Genomic DNA, 23,936 nt, shown 5'->3' on the forward strand with positions numbered 1-23,936 from the left:
TTTCTTCTTGACATCACATATTTTATAATCCACACTACAAAAAGACAAAACTTAAAATATTATAAAATGAAACATGGAGTGTGGATTGAAAAATAGAAGTGTGAATTTCACTCCCTTTAAAACATAGTTATACAAAAAAGACAAAAAATTAGTTCACAGAAGAAAAGTATTTGGGTGCGTCTATTGTCACCCTATCATTTTCTTAGTTCACCCTACAAATATTTGAATTATTAAAAGACCATATTACCCAAGTGTAAAATGACTAATAAGTACACTAATTGTCTAAAATCTAAATATGTAAAGGATATCTAAATACATAACCAATTATTAAATAATTAAGTAGTCATTGGATAACATTAATCTTCATCTTCTCCATCCAAATTTGAATTTATTATTAATTTTTTGTCTTTTTGTTGCATTCTTGTCGTTAATTCGTTATTCAATTTACAAAACCATTAGTGTTAACTTCTATTATTAAAATCTTTGCAATACCTTTTTTGTGAACACCAAATGTAAAAATAGAAAACACGGAAAAAAAATCAATCTCTTCTTCATTTGTCATAGTTGTTAACTTACTAATCTTTTGACACAGATTGAAATAGACAAACATTGAAACTGAAAGAAAAAAATTAGAAAAATAAAAGTAAATCAGATTATGATTTTATCAGAAAACTTTAATATATTATAACTTTTATTAATACAAATTAAATTAGAGATTGTGAGTGGAAGGTTGTAAGTTCGACTCACAAAAACAACTAGTTGTTGATGTGATAAAAAAAAATTTAATGAGAGATTTCGTTAAAAAAAAAATTCTTTTTTAATTGGATATGTTATATAAGGATATTTCTGGAAAGAAAATGGGTTAGATAAGTAAATTTAATAATTGAAATTAAAACGTAGGGTGTAATGAGCAAGTAGGGTGAACAAAGAAAATAGTAAGGTGTCAATAGCCGCACCCAAAGAAAAAATAAGAAAAAAATTTAACACATTCTTCACAAAAACTACTGACTATTTTCCAAATTTTATTTACTTTTCTCCCACTTATATGGGGTGTGAGCTCTCTGCTAGTAAGATACAATACACAGATTCATGACTTAATTACGACATTTTACCTTGCGTCGAAGCAAAAATATATAAAACTAGATTTAAACCGAACCAAATCGAACATCTTTTAGTTTTTCGGTTAACGAATGGTCAAATTATCATATCTATGTATTACCTCCCAAGTCTTTCTACCGCATATGATGCTAAGTGTATCACGTTTTGGTGTACCACCTAAAGTCTACTTTATGTCACATATATTGTCACATAAAGTGGGTTATAAGTGGTACACTAAAATGTGATTCATCTATTTTTACTTTTATTAACCGGTGTTAAAATTTTAAAACACCTATTGATTAGAGATATACTCTCGATCCTTAGAGCATCTCCAACAGAATACTTATTTCAAAAAAAATTTGAAATTTAACTAGTTTTAGACTAAGTTTGATCTCCAGCAGACTAGCTAAACAAAAGCTAAATTTAGCTTTAGCTAAAAGACCTAGCTATATTTAGCTAGAGAGGAGAGAGAATTTAACTAAAAGTTAAATTTAACTTGAGATTTAGGTATTTGCTGGAGCATAACTCAATATTCAACTAGCTATATTCCAATTTTAGCTACTTTTAGCTATCAAGATAGCTATCACTGTTGGAGATGCTCTTAGTCCCTACAACTACTAACTACGTACTCCTTACTTTTCTCAACTGACAATCGGTGGTCTCTTAATTATCATACACGATAAAGAAGTCCGGCCCTCTTCTTAATTTTCTCAACTAATAATCGGTGGTGTCTTAATTACATACATGATGAAGAAGTCCTTTTCTACGTGCCAACATGCTTCTTTTAGTGAAAAATCTTCTACTTCAGTTCACTTGTTATTCACAGTGAAAACTTGCTTGAACTTCATTGCACCAAAAAAAAGAAGATATACTTGTAGCTAGTCAATTCTCTTTTGAGAAACAGACCCTACTTACCGAATTGCTTTGCAGCTGATAACTGATTCAATAATATTGGCAATGGAATTGCAAGAAGCTTTCATCGTCACAGCAAGTTGTCTAGGCTTCATCTCTGTTTGTAAAGCTTTGGTCAATTTTTTGAGATGGGTGTGGGTCATGTTTCTGAGATCCCCCAAGAATCTCAAGGAGTATGGATCTTGGGCAATCATCACTGGCTCCACTGATGGAATTGGCAAAGCCCTTGCCTTTGAACTGGCTTCGAAGGGTCTCAACATCGTCTTGGTTGGTCGAAACCCTTTGAAGCTCGAAGCTACCTCCAATGAAATCCGCGAGAAATACAGTCATAAACAAGTGGAAATTAAGAGCATTGTCGTCGACTTGTCCAAAGCTAGTGGGAAGGAAATAGCTAGGACCATAAAGGAAGGAATCAAAGGTCTTGATGTTGGCATTTTGATTAATAATGCAGGGATGTCTTACCCTTTTGCAAGGTTCTTTCATGAGGTTGATTCGGAGCTGATGGAGAACATGTTAAAGGTGAACATGGAAGCCCCAACTTGGGTGACTAGGGCAGTGCTTCCAGGAATGCTCAAGAAGAAGAAAGGAGCAATTGTCAATATCGGCTCTGCTTCCTCCAAGCACCCTTCTCTGCCCCTCTACACACTATATGCTGCTACCAAATTGTGAGTTATTTAAGTTAAAACACTAAATTCTTCGTATTTACTTTTCTTTCTGATGTTGAATTTGGAGTTTGGACTATCAATGTGAAAGATGGATTCTATTTGAGGGAATTTGTGGTGGGAATTATCCCTTCATTGAATTTTCAGTGAAAGGATAAACCAAGATTCTTATTATATTGTTTTGTAATGGGACAAAAATGATATTTGAAATTTAAGAAAGACATTTAGTCATAGGAAGCTAACTAATTTATGGATAATTGAACCTAAGAGTTTAGAAAAATGATTAGCTTTATAAATCATAATACACAGTGAACCGAACTGTACACATACTCTAGACTCCAGAGCACTTGTGTATGCACACACACACGCACACCCCCGCACACATACCCCCCCCCCCTTCCCTAATGAGTTATAAACTTATAAACGTATGATACAGGTACATTAAAATTTTCGCAAGATGCATTAATTTGGAATACAAGCAGCATGGAATTGATATTCAGTGTCAGGTTTTTACTCCTACACTTTGGTTTAAAACATATTCTTGTTCTTAAAATTTGTTCTTTGCTTTCTGGAGATATTAATCCTATTGGTCGTCATTGATAGTTCAATATGCTTGAACCAATAATGCTCGTAGGTGCCTCATTTCGTGGCGACGAAGATGACAGAGGATTTGAAGAAGTCGGTTCCCTTGGTAGTGGCAACACTGGAGAGATTCACGAAAGCAAGCATTCGATGTATTGGTTATGAGCATCTATGTAATCCCTACTGGTTGCATTCAGTGGAGTGGTCCATAGTACATGCAGCTCCTGATGCATTAGTTAATGCCATCACGTTTTGGATCTGCAGAGGGATCAGAAAGAGCGGCCAAATGAAGGAGTGCGTCACAGTAAAAAGATGCAGTAATTAACCAGAAAATGTACTGTGAGATGCATGTATAAGTATTTGATCGATCATGTTGTGCTCAGGACCTCTCTGAGGTTGTATTAGTATTTGGAACTTTTCACTGTCTATTCCAGCCTACAAAAGGGTTGTCTTTGATTTGATCATTTGGCCAGTGCTATTATTGAGGAAATGAGTACCTTATATTCCTCCAAAGTTTCCCATATGTTATTATTTATTATTCCTGTAATTCATTAGTTTCAAGTACAAGGTGATGGAAAAAGGTGAGAGAAAGTAAATCTTCCTACTATTCTGCTAAAGAGATTCATTCTTTCTAATTTTCTATACATTTTCAGGGTAATAAAGAAACTCATTGATTTCCACCACTACACCATAAACTTTCATTTATAGCGCTCAAAAAACGCTATTGTAGGATACCATAGCATTTTAGTAAACGCTATGTTTGCCGAAGCTATAATAGATCTAGGGTCTATTATAGCGTTTCGGCCAACGCTATGAAAAGTTCAACATCTATAGCGTTGTAGAAGCGCTACTGTACGTATAGGCTTCAATAGCACTTTAAAAACACTATTATTAAACTTTCCATAGCATTTAGTGAACCGCTATGCTTAGACAATCCATAGCGTTAATTTGCTTGAATGCTATAGTTCATTATTTAATAGCATTTCAATTGTGCTACCATTCGTATTAATGTTCACAATACATTGTCATTACAACATGGAAGTACAATAATAAGTTCTCAAATCTTTGATCATAAGTGCATTTTTCCTCAATAATCTCAGAACAATCAAAATATAATGTGGCATTCATCAAATTACATACTTTGCATTGTCTCAGCCAACATGTTTTCCTACCTTGTGTACTATGGATACCAATCTTAATAAAACAAATAATACTGGGTACACTACAAGAAATATGGTGACATGATGTATAGTAGTTCGTTTCCCGCCTCAGCGGGAGACTACGTCCACTTTAATATTGCACTATATATATAATTTGGGCCTTGCGTCCCCACATGAATTACAAGAGTTGTAATGGAGTGATGTTTAAGTGGGAGAAGTGGTCCCTTTTATGAGGAAGGGAGCCACTCTTCTTTACATTTTCTTCAATGTGGGACAAAGAGTTCCACTTCTAGTCTTCAAAGTATGTTGTGCATGCAAGTTGTCATGGTTGGGAAGTTGGCTTCCCGGCAAACTCTTGAGCACTTCCGACTACTACGGCGTAGCTTGGACATCGGGCTACCGGATGCATATTGTTGTTGGGTCCCACCATGGTTTGTGGGCCCCCCAAAGAAGGTGTTACATATTTTGGTGACATAGTTGTTTCTTCATACTAATGGTGGTATCTACAACAGGTTTATAGAGATGAGCTTCACTCTTTTGTATTCATTTTTCTTGAAAGTGCTCACCTAGTCAGTTATTGATCACCAAGAAAATAATGCTCAATCATCCTTGGATGTAAATCTAATGATAGAGAGAATTATTATTAAGTTGAGGTGTTTTGTTTTCCACCCTTGTAAATCTAAGGGTAATTGAGCATAAATTTTTTGGTCAGCAATTGACCAGGTGAACACCATTGTCATTTTTCTAGCTTGTTTAGGATAAGATTTATGTAAGACAGGTTTGTAGAAATGCGGTTCACTTTTTTGTATTTTGTTTTTCTTGCTTTTCTGAGGTGAGGTTTATGTCTTCCCTCTGCCCTCATATGTCTTTTTTTTTTTTTAAGGGCAATTCATTATAGGCCCAATTTTTATAAGAATGTTAGATAAAACTCATCCGTTATTTCTTTTCAATTTACACCCAAAAGTAATTCTGTAAGATAAATAATACAACCTTTTTTTCCTTCAACATTGAAGAAAATTATTAACCCACGCTAATCTACCTGTTGACAAAAAAATAACGTTATGTATTCCATGATTAAAGCTCTTTGCATTATTATTTTAATTGTAGGTTTTGTAATCCTTAACTTTTATATTGTCATCAATATTGCTAGAATCATGCAATGTGGTCTATTTTTTTTTAAATTCAAATGGGTTGATTGCTTCTTTAAATGAACCAAATATGAAGAGACATTTGCATATATATTTTTTTTGGGTTCACAAACCTTCTTCCACATAGTTAAGTTATTTGATTCTTGCTATCAATAGTAAATATTGATGTGATTGAGATTGTAGAGAACAGTGTTTATGTTTTTTTTTTTTTTTTGTCTTGTACTCTATGTTGAGCAAAAATTGTAAAATAATATACCCAACACAATTTCGCTCTATCTTATTTGACAAAAGAGAGCTTTTATTATGTCAGGTTCGACCCATTCAAGATAAACAATAATCTCTTAATTACAATCCCTCACTTTAAGGGAAAACCCTTTGATTCCAAGTACAAAGTTAACATATGGAGATGTGTGTGTTTGTGAACAATTGCGGCTGCACCTGGGTTGTTTTACAGGTTGCCTACGTACCCCGGAAGGGATCAAGCCACTCGTAGTTCAAGTTTTCATGGCTTTAGAGTTTCAACAGGTGGATGACCTATCGAAATAATTCTGGTTAGGTGTTTGGGTGAATTTGGTTTTAAAAGAACCAGGGATTCGGTTTACGTTGTGGTTGCATCCAGATTTAAATCCAGATTGCCTACATACCCTGTGAAGGGATCAAACCATTGTAGTTCATATTTTTTTGGAAATTTGGGAGTTTTTTTTTTCTTGGTTTTGTACCAAAAGGATATTTTTTAGGTTCCGGAGCATTTTTTACGAAACCAAAGCTTGGGTATTCGGAAATGGAACCCATAGCGTCATGCTTTCCCGAATTCTTCCAACGGGCCCAAATTTGATCATGGGCTTCTTTTGTATCCTCGCGAGTCATGTTCCTCGATCTGTGAAGCTTTCTTGGCCCCAAATTTAATACGAGGACTTTCAATGTGACGAGTGGACTCCGAGCCTCAATTATTCTTGTATAGAATTCGGAGGCATGCTTCAAGCTTTTATTTTGGGCATCGAATTTTGATATGGACACCCAACAAAGACTTCTTAGAGGCCCAAAGCCTCACACATGCTCTGCTGCTATTTTTTTCACTTATTCTTTTTGTTTTCTTTTTCTCACAGCTGCTTTACTTCCATTTCCACTGTCCAACAAAAACCGATGAACACGAGCTTGTTTCATCATTTTTGCCAAGTCGAATCAGGGTTGGATTTGGAGACAGCAATCAATTTGGCCATGGAATTGAAGATGGGCCGCAACTATATTCTTATCCAGAAAGGATTTCAGAGCCTGCAATTGAGATTTCTGCACACAAATTGGGTGAGGATTTTGTTCTTTATTTTACTCCTTGGTTTGATCTGTGTACAACAAAACTGAAATTTTCTTCTTGATTCTCTTCATCGGTGACTCTGGGCTTTGAATGTTGTTTTCTGGTGTTGAAATTTGATCGCGGTGAGTTCAAACAAGGCAAAAGTGCGTTGTTTGCATTGAAGGCGAGGCTCCTGTCTCTGACTCCAGGTACGTGTCTGAGCCAAAGAGAAATCCTTTGTTTCCACTGACGAGCTTCAATTAATTCTCTTCCTTTTCCTCTTTTTTTTTCTTTCCCGCAGGTGCTATAAGGAAGACACACATAGACTATTGCTGACATTGAGAGTAGGTTTTGTCATCAGAATACTCACTTTCTTCTCTTTCTTTTTGTTTTTTGCTTTTGTCAATTTCTGCAATTGTCTTATTTACATTGATTTCAATTGATTGAAACCTGCATGCTCAAACTGGAGCCACCGTCAAGCTTTCTTTGACTCTTCAATCTTGATTATAAAACCAATGCCAGACTATTCTTCTTTTTTCTATGACGGCACCTCACCAAGTTTGTAACTTGGTTGTCTCATATCATTGTTAATTAAGCTTTTTGAATTGTGCATAGCTTAATTAAACCTCCCCACATGGTCTGCAATATTACCAGAACACACTTTTTGTTTTATATATTGCTTTGTGCTTTTGTGAAGTTCTGGAATTGCTTTATTGACCAACACTTGGGCACCTTGTTAATTAAGCTTCTTTTGTCTTATGCATAACTTAATTAATTTAATCTCTTAGTCTGCAACACTACCATAACATTCATTCCTCTTCTTCTTTCTTTATATATATATATATATATATATATATATATATATATATATATATATTGCTTTGTGCTTCTGTCAATCTCTGGAATGGTTTTGATGATGTTGGCCCATTTAGATCAAGATTTCATGCTAGACACAAAGATGCCACCGCCAAAGACTTCTTCAGTTTTCATGTCGGCACCACTTCGTTTACTTGCATCAGAACTCGCTGCAGCCTTTTGGAATAAGTTGAAAGTGGCTTTAACATATCCCCTGCACTTCAAAACATCTTTGACAAATAGGGTCAAATTGTCTTGTGTACTAGGCTTTCAACTTTTCTTTTTTTTCTCTTTATTCTGCATCTTGAGACGCTGCACCCACAAACACATGCTTGTCACTTGCTTTTGTTAGTCTCGTTATACTTGTGCAATTTGATGGAACTCTCTCCTCTGCAAATGCCACCAGAACATCATTATCGCTTTCTTTTCTTTTGTATCTTTTGCTTTGTACTTTGGTAACTTCTGTAATCGATTTGATCTCATATCTTCAATGAAGACGCTGCCTTTCATTTGTATTACCAAGTGCTGCGATTTCAAGGCCTTTGTTAACTTGACAAGACCTTATTATTATTTTTATGCAGGTACAAAACAAGTACAGAAGCTGTGGTGTCATAAATTTCAGAGTTCCAGACTTTTGATTTCAACGGTCTTCCGCCCTTCTCTTTTAGTTTCTTTGCACCAAAAACAACTTCTTTGTGCTTTGTCAACTCCCATTGCTGCAACTTTAAGGATTTTGAATTTGTTAAACCCTGTTGTGCACGTATAAAGGCAAGGACAGCAACTGCAGTCCAGACTCCAGAGTTTCAATTTGAGGGTGAGTCTGACTATTTAGACTTTGTTTATTTTTTTCGGGTGTTATCTGAGTTGGTGCTCTTGGGAAGCAAGCATGGAATTTGGAGACAGGCTATGTGGTATGGTGGTTTGAAAAAGAGAGGAAGGGAGGAAGGGAGATTGCTCGTGCTGGTGTTTCAAAAGGCAGGTACTTTTTAATTTTGAGGGATTGTTCTGTTTGTAGACCATCAGAGACGTTGCTCCGGTATATTCATCGGGACGCTGCCCGGCATGAGTCATCGGGACGCTGCCCGGCATGGTCATCGGGACGCTGCCCGGCATGGTCATCGGGACGCTGCCCGGCATGGTCATCGGGACGCTGCCCGGCATGGTTCATCGGGACGCTGCCCGGCATGGTTCATCGGGACGCTGCCCGGCATGGTCATCGGAGACGCTGCTCCGGCATGTTTTTCCTTTTTCATGACATCCTGACAAACCTGTGAACACAAAAGAAAGTGAAGATCATGGAAGAGAGGGAGTCTCAACCTTTGTGATAAAAGCACGCTGTTGAGTTCTTCTTGCTTGCAGCAGGGCCTCCGCTCTCTTCTTCTTTTTCTATCCCCTCCCCGTGTCACTATTGCTAGCTTTATATAGTGGACTGATGGAGAGTTTAACGTGGATGTTGTTGACTTCCACACGGAATGAAATAGCTAGAGTCTCCTTTCTTCAAGGCTCTTGCAGATAAACTGTCCTTATCTTTGATTGAGACGTTCTCCTGCTACTCCTATTCTTTATTTTTTCATTATTTGGCTGGAACTTTATCTTGTCTTGTATAATAAAGAAAGCCACCAGCAAAGTGTGGCACGTCATTACGGAATTTTGCTCTTCTTTGGCCTCATAAGTTCATTGTTTATAATTATTTATTTATTATATTTTTTTTATCTCAACACTCTATATATTCAATGAATTGTTATTAAGAATTCAGTTCATATAATAGTTTTTATTAGTTGCATAACTACCAAAGAGGTTTGTTCGACTATGCATATATACCATACCTATTATAACTATGCTAACTCAAGGAGTTAGTAAAACACCTAACTTTCAGGTGACGATTAAAAAAAAAATATGTTGTAGGTAGACTTTCAAGTTATAAAACTTTAATACCTACTGGTTTTCATTTTTATTTTTTTTATGCTATGAGTTTCATTGGTTACCTACTTTTTTTTTTTTTTTTTTTGCGGTGCACTTAATATATTCGATGAAATGTTGTCGAGGATTTAGTTTGTATCTAGATTTGTTCGACTACACGTCTATAGTCTATACCATACCTATTATACCCATGATAACTTGAGGAGTTGGGTAAAACACCTAACTTTCAAGTGACAATTAAAAAAAATTTAGTAGGTATGACTTTCAAATTCTAAAACTTTAATGTCTACTGGTTTTTTCTTTGTACTATGAGTTTCATTGGTTATTGATTCCAAATGTATGACATTTAGCGATGTTCATGGGTATGAGGTAAGTTGTTTTATGCCATGAGTTTTTTTCAATACCTTGTCAAAAGGTATAAAGTTTTAGATGCCTCATACCTATGTCATTTATTGGTTATATGTTCTACGTACAGGTATGTTATCTAATGTCATGGCTATGAGATAAGTTGTTTTATACCATGATTTTTTTTTTCAATACCTTGTCAAAAGGTATATAGTTTTAGATACCTCATACCTATGTCATTTATTGGTTATTTGTTCTAGAGATATGTTATCTAATGTCATGGCTATTAGGTAAGTTGTTTTCTAATATGTGTTTTTTTTCAATACCGGCCTTGTCAAAAGGTATTTAGTTTTAGATACCTCATACTACCTTCAAAAAAAGATACTTCATACTTATGTCATTTATTAGTTACATGTTCAAAGAGTAAATGCTAAAATTAATAATCACTTATCATTTCATATTATTTTTCACTACCCTAAGGGTAAATCAGGCATATAGGAAAATATGAAAAAAATATTAATTATACATCAACACTCTACAAAGGAAGGTTTTGCCTACGTGGAACTACGTACCCTAAGGGTAACCTCAAGGGAAATCAAGCATATAGGACAACATGAAAAAATATTAATTATACATCAACACTCTACAAGGAAGGTTTGCCTACATGGATTGGGTGTAGATTGATAAGAAAATATGTATGAGTTTTTCCCAATACCTCTTTAGAATATTGGGTTTATATCTAATTTTCTTGGTTTTTCCCAATACCTCTTTAGTATGGGGATATTCATTATACACCCAATTTTCATAAGAAATAGTAGGAAAAATCCACCTATATTTTGTTTTCAATATATACCCAAAATATGTCAACTAGGATACATTATATCCTCATTTTTTTTCAATATTACATAAGTTGCCACTAATAAGTCAAAATCATCTAGCAAGTGTTATGGAGCCTGATTGACGTCATCGTTGGTATTACCTTAATTTTAGGTTTTTATTAGTCCTTAATTTTAGATGTTTACAGAAATCTCATTATTATCATATAGGATTAAATTCAGTTTACTCCCCTGAACTTTAGGCCTAAAATCAGATTGGTCCCTCTTTCTGAAAATCGATTACGATGGTCCCTATACTCTCAAATGATATCACCCGAGTCCAAAATCTGAATTTGGCTCGAAACATGATGTCAACTGCTGAGTTGGAGCCGACATGGGGGCCCACTTTTCCCTTTTTTCAACCCACAAGAAGAGCAAAATGGACATTTTCACAATAAAATGATTTTTAAAACAAAAAAAAAAAAAAAAAAGAAGAAGAAGAAGATGTCTTCGTTTTCTTCTAAACCTCCATTGCCCTTTCCTCCTCCTCCTCCTCCTCCTCCTTCTTCCGAACCCATCAAAAACCAACCATCGTCAAAGAAGTCTTATCAATTCCCATAACTGTATCACTCAATTTCCACATCTAAACACAACATTGATATCATATTACAAAGAAAACCAAATGTCACAGAGTGATCACCTGCCTAGTAGTATTACAAACCCATAATCACAATCCATATAAGCTCAAATGCACATCTTCAAACACAAATTGAAGTTCGAAACCCATAATCACAATTCACAACATCTTCCACTATACCCCAACCAGCAATTCGAGGATCATATGCTGCTTTCACAAAATTCTCACAAATTTGAGGCAGCGATAATCCACTAGAGAATCAGCTCTTTAACTTATCAGCTATCTGGAAAACCAAAAATCACAGCTCTTTCAAATTCAACACCGAACACTGTAAATACACAAAATCAAAAGCAAAATGTGAGAATGGATCAAAACCTCGCAGCGCAATGTCATGGTCAAGACACTTCCTTTCTTGACCCTCTCCCAAGGATAAGCAATGAGCATCCGAAGCTTGACGACGAAGCTCTTCCAGAGGCTCACCTCCTGAAACTGAAACTCGCCGCTCAGATAGTTCTTGTCCGTCGTAGCTTTGCACTTTCGGCATCAATTTTAGCCTCAGGGGCCGAAACGCTACCATTTTCGATCAATTCGTCTGGTTTGGTCGCAGACGATGAGTCGTCGAAGGAGTGGACGGAGAGGCGGCGGAGGAGAAAGAGAGGAGGAGGAGAGTGAGAGAAGACAGAGGAATTGCTTAAGGAGTTCTTGGAAGACGGAGGTGTCGGTGAAGGAGGCGGCGGACATGGAGGTTTCGGGGGAGACGACGTCGTTGTCGTCAGAATAATCAATGGGTCTGGGTCTTTTCTGGTCTGACTCAGAGCTAGTGAGGAAGTTGTTAGTGACCCGACAGAGCGGGTGCTCTGGAGCTGGATCTGGGATTGGCCGCTGGTGCGGATGCCCAGAGGTCGCTTGGAAGCTCTATTTACTTCCATGGCCGCTTCACAGAGAGAGAGAGAGAGAGAGAGAGAGAGAGAGAGAGAGAGCAGATCGGGGAAAGAGAGAGAGAATATAGAGAAAAAAAATTTTAAAAAAAGAGGGAAAAAATTAGAAAAATTTAAAATGTTCATTTTGCCCTCATTGTGGGCCCCCATGTCGGCTCCAACTCAGGAGCTAACGTCATGTTTCGAGCCAAATTCAGATTTTGGACTCGGATGATGTCATTTGAGAGTATAGGGACCACCGTAATCGATTTTCAGAAAGAGAGACCAATCTGATTTTAGGCCTAAAGTTCAGGGGAGTAAACTGAATTTAATCCTATCATATAATAATGAACTTTTGGTATATTTTTTCCTATATAAATAGGATCTAGTGAATTCATTCGTCATTTTTTCTTTGGGTGGAGACCTTTCACAAAGTTGCCTATGATTTCAAACGACCTATTCATGAGATAAATTTCATCATTTTCTTAATTATGGGTTAGAGACTCTCTTTCACATGTACCTATTCTTAATTCAAATTACCTATTCATCAAATTTATTTAGTATAATATCTTCGTTAATCTCTTAGGGGGGTGTATTAAATCCAGAGTTTAAATGATTTTGCCTGACTTATTATAATCCGTGGATTCTTGTAGATTTTGTAGAATCTATGGATTGTTTTAATTCCATATAGATTTGAATAGATTTTAATGTATTGTATTAGCAAGATTAGTCCATGGATTGTCCTAACAACAATTATATAATAAAAACCAAAATAAAGTCGCCGTATTTGACAGGCTCATGTCCTCCAAAGGCCTTCTTGGCTGTTCCTGACTCATTTTTGAATCAGTATTATAGAATCAAAAGCTTTCTGCAAATGGCTTACTTGTGACTAGCTTACTTACATGAGAACGTGAAAACTGAAGAGAAAAGTGTTTTTTGGTAAGTAAAAATATTAGGTTCGTCCTCAACTACTTATATACCAGAGCTCTCTACTTGTAATAAGTGCCAACTTCCAACCATTATTTGGAAAAAAAAAAAAAAAAACCCTCATATTCTCTAGAGTTGAGAACCAGCTGGGCAGTCATGTTACTAGATTTATCGCCAATATAGTTAGCTCAGTTTACCTGTGATGATCAAAATTAAGCCGATCAAGCTAGAAAGCAAACAGATTGCATAAGGCAATGCATTCGACCAATTAAGTTTTATACAAAGTAGGGAAACACAATGTTCTCTTCTCTAGCCATGAGTTCATATATAATTTGTCGTCACAACAAATTGAGAGACACATGCTACAAATTTTGTCTATGATGGCTATCAACTGATTAGCAAAGCATACACAGGTGTACATATTTAACATCATAGATGCAATGACACCTGAATCACTACAAACTGCATATATGAAGGTTTGCAACTTATTGTCTACGAAAGTGTACTGATTGTTTGCTTCATATAAATCTCCTTTACCATTTCGAGCAACCCTCTATGCTGCCATGGAGCTTACTGACTTGCAACCTCCAAACCATTGCCTGCACATTAAAGTATCTTCAACAACAAAGATGTTGTACTCTTCCCCATATGAAAATAGACAAGGACTTCCCTTAATAATAGTATGGCTGGGTGATGAGAGAAACACTGACAAAGTCCATTATTTATAAATCTTTATGGCGGCTCCAATGATGCACAAAGTTGGATTGGATATGCAACTCATTAGAATGAAGGAAGAAATGGATGCTGACTTCCAACTCTTGTGCAAGTAAAAGGAAGGAGGACTAATTTCATGAAGGAAAGACTTATCATTTTCAATGCCCACAACTTTTATGCAACTCCTTATATCCATCTACTTCATTCAACTATGGAAAAGTTGGAAGTTAGCTTGTTCTTCCTACAATACACCTTCAAGCTAATAAGTTTACATTCCAAATAAATCTACTGAACGACAATTCATCTTGAGAATCAGATATACAATCCAGCAATGTGTTTAACTTCTCAACTAATCACATCAGATCATGTTGGCATTATTTATATACAATGCCTGCACACATACAAAATTCTAACACCCCTCAAATAAAGAGCATCAATTTAAATTATGGCTATATTATATAGGTTTCAACCTTGAAACCAACATCATACAATCATTGGAATTAGAAAAGCTTACTATCTTGATCAAAGAAAAAGACATGCTCCTTGCCATTAGGAAATGACCTGAAAAGACTGGATTCCCTTCTCCTGCACAAGCATATTCCGACTCAGACAACTCTCGTTGAATAGAAGAAGAAAGATTAGATTAATGAACGACTTGCCACAGTTTTGAACCATGGTTGACCCACATAACCAAATTTGTCGGAAACTGTTATTTGCAGTTATCTAGCTATATGGGAGAAACAATCTGAAAGATGAATTAATCTGGGTGTTTGGATGTAAAAATTTAGGGGGTACATGAACTTTCCAACTATGCTTTCAAAAATTCCAACCATAAACAATTAAACAGCAACAATTAGATACAAAATTCAAGTGGTCAGCTATGAATGTTGAGCTAAACTATGAGTCATTAGTCAACCATATCATGTGTGAAATAATATAGAGTCCCTGGGAAGCTAAGGAATCTCACATTTCCATAAAACAGTTGCAGTTATTTGATATGGAGGCAGTGATAACTCTGAGAAATGTTTAGATCAAAGAATCCAATTGACCTTTGATAGCCAATAATAGGTTTATAAATTCACTTCACTTGAGTATAGAATGGTACCTAAGCAGCGCATGGATTGGTCTGTGATGCTCCTGGCTTAAGGATCCAGAGTTGCAATTTTATTACACAGAATTGTTCATGTCCAAGATACAAACTAATCAGTATAATTTGGGACAAGGTCTGACATTGGCCATGGTTTTTTGTGACACTTTAACAAAAAAATTTAAATCTTTTTAATCTTTTAAGGATCTTTGCCTATCTTATGGTCTCAGTGAACTACACAAACTACAACTCTTGTTGAGGCCAAACAGATGAAATCAAACAGTAATAAACATCAAATGAAACTCCAAGCCATACAAAATCCAAAAGGGTAATCTGAAAAAGGATGCATACCTCGAGCGTTTGCACAAAAGATTCGAAATTGGAGACAAAGAAGTAGATATGGTGGCCTTTGGGAAGGTGGCTCGGGTCGGCTACCGGTGACGTGGTGTTGCAGGGTCCTTCAGGAAGCTGGTAAGTTTGGTTCCTCTCAATAAGGTGCATAGAAACTACTGAGTGCAAATTCAGCCATATCAAATTGAATTCCCAAAAGTTTAGGCTCTCTATCTCCTCGAATCCAGATTTCAGTTCAATTCATTTTATGAATTACAAGTAAATTGAAACAACAAATTTGAATCTTGAAGAACCAACCTCTTTGTAGAAATCGGTTAGGCTCGTAATCTCCGAGGAAGGTTTAGGTCAGTTTGACGCAAAGGTCGAGGTTAGGTCAGTTCGTCTTCTACCGTTTCAAGAATGAGAGGAAAAAAAAAACCAAAATCTCACCTCTAGAGATTGGATTTCTGATAGCGTTTGGTATTTATACCAAGCACCTTAGAATCCTACACAATCAATCATTTAATAAAATCTTTGAAAATTGTTGGATTTTTTAATACTATCAGATTTTAAAAGACTTTTTAAAATCTGGATTGAATACCACAAGATTTTAAAAGATTTTTAAAAATCTTAATTAAATACCACGAGATTCTAAATGATTCTTAAATTACAAAACAATCCCATAGATTCCTAATTGAATATACCCCCCTTAGTTTTGTATAAAGCTTTAATTGGGTGGATTTTTAGCAATAAGAAGTTTCCACGTACCTATGAATCTGGTACAAAACTTAGTTTCATTCCTTCAAAATATATAGAACTGTTGTTTTTAATTATCTAATACTTAGATTGCTTTAATATGTCATACCTATGATTTAGACGGGGTCTGTTTTTGTAATTTTAAATTACTTGTGTGACTCTATATCATAGTTTGTTTCTTTCCATAACCTATAGTATTGACAATTAATATACCTATAATTTAGATAAAGACTAAATACTTGTTACTCCCTCTATTTTGCTCCATAAAACAGTTTAGTCGAAAATTTAAAAATTAAACATGTTAGTCCTTATTCTCTCAAATTCTCACACAACAGGTCCTAAAATGACTATTATACCCCTCAATTTTTTTTTTAAATTTTTCTCTCTTTTTTAATTTATTTTTCTGCTTCTCTCTCTCTTTCTCTCTAAATTATCTCAAACTCATTCGACGACCGGCCATCTTCCAATCCACTAGTCACCACACTTAAACTCATGCTCTCCTCTTCCAAGATCGAAACATTATCATCCCCAACGACCACAAACACTTCAAGAATCTTTTTTTTCTCTGTCTCTCCCTCATCTTCTTCCTCCACCACCACCACTTGATCTCCCTGATCCAACTCGCCCTCTGTTTCCAATCTCGCAAGCCCAAAATCCCCAATCTTAGCATTGAAATCTGATTCCAGTAACACATTGCTGGGCTTCACGTCGCCGTGAATCATCGGTCCAGCAAGCCTCCTGAAAGCTCCGTTTTAGTATGAGCTTGTATGACCAGAAACAGTTTCTAGCCACGACGGTCAGTGGAGAAGCCTCAGAGTCCATCACTTTCACAGCAAGGGATTGGCCTGAGGGGAGCGTGGCCTTGTACACCAAGCCGAACCTGCCGTGGCTGAGCCGGTTCGAGGAGAGTGGGCTAGGATTGTCAAGGAGAGAGCGAAAATTAGGGAAAAATTGAGAGCAATTGAAGTTTTTCTGAGGCCAGATCCATGATTTGATTCAAGAGAAGAAGAGAATTGGAGGAAAAAGTGATGAAATTTTAGGTAATGGGAATCTGGGTATTGGTGGTGACGAGTGGTTTGGCAGTGGAAAATGGCGGTGGTGGAATGAATGAGTGTTGGTGATGAAATTGCCAAGCTTTTTGGTGAAGTGGGTGGTGGTGGAAGTGACCTGGGTGGGCCTGATGGTGGAGGTGTGAGTTTTGGGGTGGTGGAAATGGCGGAGGGGCTGAGGTTGGTGGTGGGTTTGGTACGTGTTCAAGCTTTTGGTCTTGAAGAAATTCAAGGTGGGTTTGGTGAGAAATTTCAGTTTGGTGGCGGTTTGGGTGATCTAGATGGTAGTGGAGATAAAAGTGGAGGTGGTGCTCAAGGATGTAGAGGCCACCGCTCAGAGATTAGGGGTGGAGAGAGAGAGAGAGAGAGAGAGAGAGAGAGAGAGAGAGAGACAGAGACAGAGACAGAGACAGAGACAGAGAGACAGAGACAGAGAGAGAGAGAGACAGAGAGAGAGAGAGACAGAGAGACAGAGAGAGAGAGAGAGAGAGAGACAGACAGACAGACAGAGACAGAGAGACAGAGAGACAGAAAAAATAAAAAACAGCAGAGAGAGGCAAAAAAAAAGTGACGGGTATAATAGTCATTTTAGGACCTGTTGTGTGAGAATTTGAAAGAATAAGGACTAACTTGTTTAATTTTAAAATTTTGGACTAAACTGTTTTATGGAGAAAAGTATAGGGAGTAACAAGTATTTAGTCCTTTAGATAATATATTCCGGATATATGTATGTAAATTCTAATAGAGTTTTACCTTTGAAATAGGTCTATGAAGGTACTTTGCAATTGTTTGCAATGAAGGAATCACAACATGCAAGACACTAGCTAGTAGCTAGTGGGGAGATTTTTGAATATAGCAAAGTGCAAGTCGAGATGATGAATGAAGTGTCATCATGTTCTTTATATTAGGTTCGCAAATATAAAGTTTATATTTCTATGGTAAAAACAAATTTGAAATTGTGTAGTTCAATATTGGATGAACGTCATTTACGGTTGTACTCATTGTCCCTAGTACAATAAATTTTTAGATTTTATTCATTCAAAAAGAAATTGTGTGTTTAAATTACCTTGATGTTAGAAAGAAACTTCTTAATGTTGTAAAGTTTATTTTCAATTGTAAAAACAATCAATGATAATAATGAGTCTGCTAAATTATAGTACAAAAAATCCTCAACATTCAAAATTATTCAATATGGCCAAAATTAAAAAATAATTATTTATTGAGCAAACACTACAGTTATACATAACTATTATGTGGTCCTGGATCACCACATAGGATATGGGTTGATTGCTTCTTTAAATGAACCAAATATGAAGAGGGATTTGCATATATTTTTTTTTTTTGGGTTCACAAACCTTCTTCCACATAGTTAAGTTATTTGATTCTTGCTATCAATAGTAAATGTTGATGTGATTGAGATTGTAGAGAACAGTGTTTATGGTTTTTTGTTTTGTGGTATACTCGATATATTCGATGAAATGTTACTAAGAATTCAATTCATATAATAGTTTTTATTAGTTACATACCTACCAAAGAGGTTTGTTCGACTATGCGTATATATCATATCTATTATAACTATGCTAACTCGAGGAGTTAGTAAAACAACTAACTTTCAGGTGACGATTAAAAAAAAGTATGTTGTAGGTGTTAACTATTACGTTGCCTCAGCATGGAAGTGTCAGCTTGACCAATGGTGTGGCATCCAGCTGTCAAGCATGTGACGCAGAGATTTTAGATATTTTCTATATTTTCCAGTCTGTAATAAGTGAAGTAGGTGTATTACTATAAATAGGGGTTTGTTGTAATAATTGGGTACACTTTGCATTTTTCTGAAAACACTCTCAAGAATTTTGCTCCAGATTGTTCTTCCATTTTCGTCTCTTTCTCTCTTCACTGTGCTTGTAAGGTTGGCCATGGATTTGATGTTATCATGGTATCAAAGCTATGGCTCTTGATCCTGAGCTTCTCTTACTGATACTCCTTGTTAATGCAGCTCGCTCTTCGTCTTCGTCAAGCTCACTGTGTACTTCAACCAAACCCTAGATCTTTGCTTTCTGCTTCTGAGGTTTTGATTCTGACTTCGATTACTTGTTTTCACTTGTGAAATGGTTTGTTGTGCTGCGATTTGACTTCATCTAAACTTTTCATATCAATCTGTGACTTGTGATTTGGATCTCCGTTCTCTTGTGAGATTTATACTAATTCTATGATGTTGAATCCTTGAGATATATGGATCTGGTAAAATTGATAGTGATTGAGATATAACTGAGATGATAAAGAGATTTGTTGAAGGAAAATCATGCTGTGATGAGTATAATATTGTTAGATCTGTGATAAGACAAGATTGATAACCTGATTGCTTGTGAGACTATGATGAATATGATATTGTGAGATTTGTGATAAAACGAGGTTTATAGCTTGGTTTCTTGTGAGATTATACTGCAGTAGATACGAGTTTGACAATATTTGGTTAATCAAAGAGTTTGATAATCTGTAGACTCATTATCAGCCATCATGACTATTACACAATCTGATGTTAACTCCCTGCTGAGTATGATTACTGTTCGCTTGAGTGAAACAAATTTTGTGAAGTGGAGCTTTCAATTCCAGTCCGTTCTCGAAGGAAATGATCTTTTTGGCTTCTTTGATGGAACCTATCCATGTCCCCCTCGTCTTGCTCTTACTGAGGATGGGACTGTGACTAATGAGATCACTCAAGCTTATAAGCAATGGAAGAGGACTGACAAGGCCTTACTTGGTCTGTTAATGGCCACTCTTGATGATGATATCATGGAAATCTTTGTTGGATGTAGCTCATCTCGTGAAGCCTGGCTAGCTTTGCAAGAAAGGTTTTCTACTGTCTCAAGAGCCAACATTATTCAGCTCAAAACTGACCTGCAGACCATCAAGAAGGGTGCTGACTCAATTGACAAGTACCTACTTCGTATTAAGCATGCCAGAGATCAGTTGCAGTCTGTTGGAGTGGCTATAGCAGATGAGGATATTGTGGTGGTCACCTTGAATGGTTTGCCTGATGAGTACTCAATGATAAAGACTGTCATTCGTGCTCGTGACAGCTCCATTTCACTTAAGGACTTCAGGGCTCAACTTTTAGCTGCTGAAAGAGATATTGAAGCACAGTTCATCTCTACAGGATCTATGACTGCAATGGCAGCTCGAGGAAATGGATTCAGGTTCAATGCTGATGACAGAAATAAAGGTTCCACTAGATCATTTAGCAGTGATAAAGGCAAAGGTGTGTGGAATAACAATAATGGAAGACATGCTGATTGGAGTACTAGCAAGCAACTCATTTCTGAGAATGATCAAACTGGAGGAAGTTTCAGGAGTTACAACAGTGTTGAATGTCAGATATGTGGTAAAAGAGGTCACAATGCTAGCAACTGCTATCAAAATACTGAGTGTGATTATTGTCACAAGAAAGGCCACATTGCAAGCAAATGCTTCCAAAATCCTGCTTCTCCTGATTACAAGGGTAACAATGGTGAATATAGAAACAATATTGGTTCCTCACCTGAGTGTCAGATTTGTGGAAAAAAGGGTCACACTGCAGTTAATTGCTTTTACAGAAGTAATGTTCCACCTAATCATCCATCTCAGTCTGTGGTAATTTGCCAAATTTGTGGCCTAAAGGGTCATGCAGCACTGGATTGCCATCACAGGAGCAACTATGCCTATCAAGGTGCTGAACCTCCAGCTACCTTGACTGCTATGACAGCACAATCTTCTGGTGCTAGCACATCTGGAACACAACATAGTGAGATTTGGATTGGAGACACTGGTGCAACTCATCACATGACCTCTGATCTCAGGAATCTCACCATTGCTCGTCCCTATGAGTCTCACAACTCCATCACAATTGGCAATGGTGCAGGTTTGAATATAAAGCATATTGGTTCTACTGATATTACACCTGACAAGCACTCTTTTAGACTTAAAAATGTTTTACATGTGCCTGGTCTTGCTGTGAACCTTCTGTCCTTCAATAAACTGTGCAAAGACAATCATTGCTACATAATTATGGATGATATTGACATTTGTGTACAGGACAAAGCAACAAAGGACCTGTTATACAAGGGAAAGAATAATGGTGAAGGACTGTTTCTGTTCAAAAGTCCAAGATTTCCTTCTATCTCTCAACATACACATACTGCCTTTGTTGGTTCAGCTATCAAGTCCTCTCTCTGGCATCAAAGACTTGGTCATCCTACTTCTGATGTTGCTGCTAAAATGCTATCACTTTCTCAAGTGCAGTTTAGCAATGATTCTAGTCCTCATATTTGTTCTTCCTGTCTTAGTGGAAAGATGCATAGGTTACCTTTTACTGAATCAGTCTCTAGGTCAGTTGTTCCATTTCAGAAAGTTCATTCTGATGTATGGGGTGCTGCTCCTTGTTTGTCTTTGGAAGGCTTTAAGTACTATGTCACCTACATTGATGATAATACCAAGTTTGTATGGATTTTTCCTCTCATTAATAAATCAGATGTTTTCTCCACATTTGTCAAGTTCTTCAACTTTGTGCAAACACTGTTTCATTGTTCTATTCAATCCTTGCAAACTGATGGAGGTGGGGAGTATAATAGCAAAGCTTTTAGGAATTTCCTAGACACCAAAGGGATTTTGCACTTTATTACTTGTCCTCACACTCCTCAGCAAAATGGGGTTGCTGAGAGGAAGAATCGACATGTTGTAGAGACTTGCATCACTTTGATGATGGCAGCAAGCTTGCCTAAACGATTTTGGTTTCATGCTGTTGCTCATGCAGCCTTTCTTATCAATAGAATGCCTTGTAAATCTCTCAACATGCATTCTCCTTACTTTGAGTTGTTTGGATCTGTACCTGATATCCACTCCCTCAAAATCTTTGGCTCAGCATGTTATCCTTATCTTAGACCATATTCCCATGACAAACTTGATCCTAGAACAACTACATGTGTTTTTCTTGGCTATGCTCTTGGTTACAAAGGTGTTTTTTGTTACAGCATCGAGCAAAATAAACTTTGGCTATGCAGACACGTTATCCATGATGAGACTCAGTTCCCCTTTTCAGTTGCTTCTCTTGTGTCAACCTCTACTCCAACACCATCTATCCCTAGTCCTGCTAGGCCATCCCCCTCTGCCAGCTCTCCTTCTCTTCCATCACATCTGCTTTCCGTCCTTCCTCCAGCTCAATTGCATGTGGTGCTTCCTTTTGCCCAGTCCTCTCAGCCTTCTGCACGGTCCCCTACCTTGGCTGATGGGGGGGAGATGACTCATGCTGCTGTAAATAGTAATGTGAGTGCTGTGAATAGTGGTGTGAATGCTGCTGTGAATAGTGATGTGCATGCTGCTGTGAATAGTGATGTGAATGCTGATGTGAATAGTAATGTGGATGGTGGAAACGTGAATGTGTTAAGTGAAGATGGTGGAAGTGATAGTGGTGGTTCCCATTCAATTAATGATGATATTTCCTCCAGCTACAGTGATAGTAATAATGCTAGTGTAGTCCTACCTCAAGAGTTGCAATTTGTTGAAGATCATGCTCAGGCATATAACAATCACTCTATGCTGACAAGAGCAAAGAATGAGATTGTAAAGAACAAATTATTTCCAGACTTTTGTGCCTTCTCCTGTGTGGTTCAACAGAATCTACTTGATGAATTAGCCTTTTTTAGTGGCTTTACTTCTGTTTTGGATATCCACGAGTCTATAGAGCCCAAGTCCTTTAGAGCTGCAGTTGGTACACCTGACTGGGACTTGGCAATGAATGAGGAGATGGATGCGCTTCGGAAGCAAGGTACCTGGGTTCTGGTTCCATTACCTAAAGGTAAGAACATTGTAGGGAGTAAATGGATATATAAGATTAAAAGGAATTTTGATGGCACTGTGTCTAGGCACAAAGCTAGATTAGTTGCACAGGGGTATAGTCAAGAGAAAGGCTTGGACTATGATGAAACTTTTAGCCCTGTAGTGAGACACAGTACAGTTAGACTTGTGATTGCTCTTGCTGCTATGAATAAATGGGAATTACGGCAGTTGGATGTTAAAAATGCCTTTTTGCATGGTGATCTCAGAGAGGAAGTTTATATGCAACAGCCTCAAGGATTTATTGACTCTATCCATCCTGATTATGTTTGCTTGTTGAAGAAATCACTCTATGGTTTGAAGCAAGCTCCTAGAGCTTGGAATGAAAAGTTTACTAACTTTCTTCCAGCTCTAGGCTTTCATTTTTCTCATACAGATCCTAGCTTATTCATAAAGCAAAGTGAAAAAGGTGTAGTTGCCTTATTGTTATATGTGGATGATATTGTGGTAACTGGATCTGATACTGAAGGAATCAATGTGGTTGTGTCCGAGTTGAGTGAAGTGTTTGATATGAAAGATCTCGGTTCCTTGTCTTTCTTCCTTGGCATCAATGTGCAATACAAGAAAAATGGTATTTTTCTGTCGCAAGAAAAATATGCAAAGGAGTTGATAGTCAAAGCAGGTCTGGAAACTTGTAGGGAATGTGTGTCACCTTGCCTTCCTCATGTTCAGTTGCTCAAAAATGAAGGTACTCCTCTACCGAATCCTACTCTTTATAGGAGCATTGTTGGGGCACTCCAGTATCTAACCTTCACTAGGCCTGATATTGCCTACGCTGTCAATACTGTGTGTCAATTCATGTCTGCCCCAACTGATGTTCATTATGCATCTGTTAAGAGAATATTAAGATATCTACAAGGAACTTT

The 23,936-nt window shown here is 36.9% G+C and overlaps 1 protein-coding gene, 1 long non-coding RNA gene and 1 pseudogene across 3 annotated transcripts; 2 read left to right on the forward strand and 1 right to left on the reverse strand.

Moving 5' to 3' along the window:
* Positions 1 to 1,900: 1,900 nt before the first annotated feature.
* On the forward strand, positions 1,901 to 3,858 carry LOC112200459 (very-long-chain 3-oxoacyl-CoA reductase 1). Its single transcript, XM_024341490.2, has 3 exons — positions 1,901 to 2,675; positions 3,109 to 3,178; positions 3,307 to 3,858. The coding sequence occupies exons 1-3, from the start codon at positions 2,056 to 2,058 to the stop codon at positions 3,577 to 3,579; spliced, it is 963 nt and encodes a 320-aa protein (XP_024197258.1). The 5' UTR covers positions 1,901 to 2,055; the 3' UTR covers positions 3,580 to 3,858.
* Positions 3,859 to 6,640: 2,782 nt separating this feature from the next.
* LOC112195920 lies at positions 6,641 to 9,304 on the forward strand. 2 transcript variants are annotated; one of them, XR_002934848.2, is made up of 4 exons: positions 6,641 to 7,062; positions 7,155 to 7,197; positions 8,290 to 8,522; positions 8,594 to 9,304. It is a non-coding gene; the product is annotated as an uncharacterized LOC112195920 (long non-coding RNA). The 2 variants fall into 2 exon arrangements; XR_002934847.2 differs by having other exon boundaries at positions 6,651 to 7,062; positions 8,290 to 9,304.
* A 4,192-nt stretch (positions 9,305 to 13,496) lies between these two features.
* LOC112199614 lies at positions 13,497 to 15,661 on the reverse strand (annotated as a pseudogene).
* Between the last annotated feature and the right edge of the window lie 8,275 nt (positions 15,662 to 23,936).

The sequence above is a fragment of the Rosa chinensis genome, chromosome 4 (assembly GCF_002994745.2).
Source record: "Rosa chinensis cultivar Old Blush chromosome 4, RchiOBHm-V2, whole genome shotgun sequence".
NCBI lineage: Eukaryota > Viridiplantae > Streptophyta > Magnoliopsida > Rosales > Rosaceae > Rosa > Rosa chinensis.

Bases quoted from the DNA above. Each gene is read 5' to 3' on its own strand.
- LOC112200459 (XM_024341490.2), top strand. From the start codon at position 2,056: ATGGAATTGCAAGAAGCTTTCATCGTCACAGCAAGTTGTCTAGGCTTC. The intron at 2,676-3,108 runs GTGAGTTATTTA...CGTATGATACAG, and splicing joins CTATATGCTGCTACCAAATT to GTACATTAAAATTTTCGCAA. The intron at 3,179-3,306 runs GTTTTTACTCCT...TAATGCTCGTAG, and splicing joins GAATTGATATTCAGTGTCAG to GTGCCTCATTTCGTGGCGAC.